Source organism: Diplotaxodon limnothrissa, linkage group LG7 (genome assembly GCF_057381915.1).
Source record: "Diplotaxodon limnothrissa isolate DT_005_m linkage group LG7, D_limnothrissa_male_GT1.1, whole genome shotgun sequence".
Taxonomy (NCBI): Eukaryota; Metazoa; Chordata; class Actinopteri; order Cichliformes; family Cichlidae; genus Diplotaxodon; species Diplotaxodon limnothrissa.
The window spans coordinates 29,974,386-29,978,287 of NC_140602.1; the positions used below are offsets into that span (position 1 = coordinate 29,974,386).

The 3,902-nt window shown below is 47.2% G+C and overlaps 1 protein-coding gene across 1 annotated transcript; it reads left to right on the forward strand.

The window, feature by feature from the left end:
- Positions 1-227: 227 nt before the first annotated feature.
- LOC146628493 (uncharacterized) lies at positions 228-1,940 on the forward strand. The gene has a single exon (XM_085358927.1). The coding sequence runs from the start codon at positions 228-230 to the stop codon at positions 1,938-1,940; it is 1,713 nt and encodes a 570-aa protein (XP_085215053.1).
- The last annotated feature ends 1,962 nt before the right edge of the window (positions 1,941-3,902 follow it).

Sequence of the window (3,902 nt, forward strand, 5' to 3'; positions counted from 1 at the left end):
AAAAACTAACTAAAAAACAGCAAAAAATGACAAACATAAAAAATAACAACGAAAGAACAATACAGTATCCTCAACAGCATCAAAGAGTAAAACAGTGAAATGTGGATTACTAAATATTAGGTCTCTCTATTCCAAGTCTGTTAGTATATAAATTAATAATTGATCAACAAATCACTTTACTCTGCCTTACAGAAACCTGGTTGCAGCAGGATGATTATGTTACGTACATGACAGACCAACGCGACCACGACATGGACACAGCAGACTCTGAAAGAGCGAGAGATGTCTTTCGCCTCCTACGGCTGTGGCAGCGCATTTCCCACACCTCGGATAAACGGACTTTATCTATTGGAATTAATGCCATTGAGGCAATTTTTCTGGATAACCCTCACCTGCGCCAGCTACCCATAGCTTCAGAGTTTGCCCATAATCTGGCCCAAGCAAAAGAGGCACTCCAAGGCACGGAGCTGGCCCAACCACCCTCAACCACGTCCCAGCAAAAGGATGTCTCCACACTGTCGCAGCAGATGAATTCTTCCATGTCACTGCAGCAGGGGGCGTTTGTTCCCTTGCCGCAGAATCTCTTCCCCTCCACATCCCGATCTGACCCGCATTCGCCTGCCTCCTTCCCGGCTGCAATGTGGTCAGAGGATAAAGAGCAGGTCACCAGTACCCCATCATCACCGACCTCCTCTGTTATCTCTGCTCCTTCTTCCAGGAGAAAGCGGCGTCCACGCCACCGGCGCACATCACCACGGCTGGAACCCAGTACTTCCTTTGAGCAACCAGTCGTGGTGAGTAAAAAAGACCATTTTTGTGCTCCATCCGAGCTGGGAAAGAAAAAGTCTATTCATTCTGAGGCCATCTATTCCAGTTCCGTGGACTTTAAAGACTGTTTGCCTTGTGCTCCTTCCAAGCACGGATTAACAATAACTGCTCTGCCTTGTTCTGTTACGGACATTGAGACAAAACTTAAGGACTCTAAGCTCTCAGTTTGTGAATCCAGACTGACCCCCAACAAAATTAAACTGTGTGTTTCCCAGGCCTCTGAAGCTACGTTTTGTGTTCCTCAGCTGACTCATTCTAAGACTTTGAATGATGTTGTTTCTGTTTGTGCAACTCGATCTGTTCATTTGGAGACGGATACACTTTCTGAAAGGACTCTTATTATGGACAATACGCAAACTGTCTTCTCCGTTCCTGAGTCTGGTAAGGATAATTGTTTTGTTGCCGAGTTTACCTTGGATTATGGGAGTTCTGTTTCAGCCCTGGATTGTGTTATGTCCCACCCAGCTAGTAATTCCAGGGCAGACTCTGAGTTTTGTGCGATAACTTCAAATACTCTAGCATCTGTGTGTGCCAAGACTGTTTTTGACAATGCTAAACATTTCCGCTCGGAGACTAAAACTCTTCCCGAGGCCTACCCAGCGGCTGGGCCTGTGACCTCAGCTGCCTCTGGACCACCTGAGGTTTTGCAACCAATGCAGCCTGTTCACCCATCATCTGTCTCCGCTGGGAGCTCAGGAGAGTCATCCCAGCCACCTGTCTCTGCTGGGAACTCAGCTGAGCCATCTCAGCCATATGCAGCAGCCTCTGCTGGGTGCTTAGCTGAGCCATTTCAGTCTCCTGTCTTAGTTGGAACCTCAGACGAGCTTATCGAGCCAGCTACGGACTCCATTTTGCTGTCTGTGCCTGAAAAGTGTCCTAAGCACACTCTGTGCACTGCACAGCCCCAGCCGCTGCATCCTGAGCTGGCTGTGTGCCCTGAGCAGCTCCAGCTAGCTTTGTCACTACCAGAGGTCTCCGCATCATCTGGTTCTGCTCCACCAGAGGTTTCCACACCGGATGGCTCTGCTCCAGTTTCCGCTGGAGGCTCAGGAGAGCCCATCCAGCAGTTCCTTGTGTCAACTGGGGGCTCAGGAGTGTCCATCCAGCCTTGACCTGTCTCCGCTGGGGGTTCAGGAGAGTCCGTCCAGGCTTTGTCTTTCCCTGTTGGGGGCTCAGAAGAGTCTGTCCAGGTGACTGCTGCTTCCACACAGCCACCAGCTCAACCACCAGCTCGGCCACCTGCATCCTTCATGCTGGCCCAAACACATCTCCACCATAGGTCATCACGCTGTCTGGTCCAGCTCCATCTCCACCAGAGGTCGTTGGGCCATCTGATCCAGCAATGTCTCCGCCAGAGGTCGCCGCACCGTCTGGTCCTGCCTCATTTGGTCCTCCCTCATTTGGTCCTGCTCAGCCTGAGCAATCTGGATCTGTTTGACCTGGTCCTGTTCAGCCCAAGCCAGAGGTTAGCGAGCCATCTCGACCTGCACGTCCTGCTCAGTCCACATCCTACACATCCACGTCCTGCACGGCCAGTACATCCACATCCTGCATCATCTGCACATTCTGCATGTGCCAAAGCAACCCAGCACCAATCATCTACCAAGGCATGCCATCACCAGCTACCTTCCAGGCCACCAGGGCAGCCTCCTAAACTCATTCATTGCCACTGCTTCCCACGCTGACGGCCTCCAGAACTGTCTCGTTGTCACAATGTGTCCCACGTGGTCTGCTTCCAGAAATGTTTCAGTGCTCCTGACTTCCACACAGTCGGCCCCCTGCACTGCCGCTTTTCATGTGGACAGCCTCCAAAACTGATTCAGTGCTGCCGCTCTCCATGCAGACAGCCTCCAGAACAATTTTGGCGTTGCCACCTTCCACACAGTCGAACCCCTGTACTTCTGGTTCTTTCTTTTGGACTCTGTTTTCTTTTGTTCTGGAGTAAAACTGGTCTTCTTAGAAGAGAGAGAATCCATCCCACTTTGTATGGAACAGCTCTCATTTCCAGAAATCTGGCCAAATTTAATAAACCCCCCAAAACGTGACTATCCAGAGTTGGAACCAGGAAGCAAAGTTGCAGTCTAACACATTTCTCTGCAGCTTCCTCCTCCTGTTATACCCCCAAAACCCCATCCCCTTAGTGAAGGTGTCAGCTCCTAAACAGACAAAAAACTAACTAAAAAAACAGCAAAAAATGACATAAACATAAAAAATTACAAAGAAAGAACAATACAGTATCATCATCTCAACCAAAGAGTAAAACAGTGAAATGTGGATTACTAAATATTAGGTCTCTCTCTTCCAAGTCTCTGTTAATAGATGAATCAATAATTGATCAACAAATCGATTTACTCTGCCTTACAGAAACCTGGTTGCAGCAGGATGATTATGTTACGTACATGACAGAATGACGCAACCTTGACATGGACACAGCAGAGTTTAAATTAATTAACACACCAGAGTCATACTACCTATTAGAATCCTTGAAGCACAGGCCAAGGGGGTGGTGAGGCAGCAATTTTCCACACCACCTTTTTACTCAACTAAAGACCAAGACAGAGTTTTTATTCATTTGAAAGCCTGATGCTTAGCCTTGTCCAAGCTAGCTGGACAACTCAAAACCAGCCATATTTGTGATAATTCTATTGTCCACCTGGGCCTTACACAGACTTTCTGTCTGATTTCTCAGACCTTTTATCTGATTTAGTGCTCAGATCAGATAAAACAATTATTGTGGGTGATTTTAACATCCATGTAGATGCTAAAAATGACAGCCTCAACATGGCATTTAATCTGTTATTAGCAGTGTTGGGTAAGTTATTTTAAAATAGTAACTTAGTTACATTACTAGTTACTGCTATCAAAAGTAACTCAGTTACTTCAAGTTACTCGTTACTTTCAAAGTAACTAGTTACTAGGGAAAGTAACTTTGCTTTTACTCAGAATTCTCTTGGTAATGTGTTGCTTCCATAACTTTGCCAGTCTTCTAGCTTGCTTACTTGCCACAAGTGCACTGTGCCACCTACCAATAGAAAGGAAAAGATAATGTGCATATTTCCACAAGAGAAATCCCA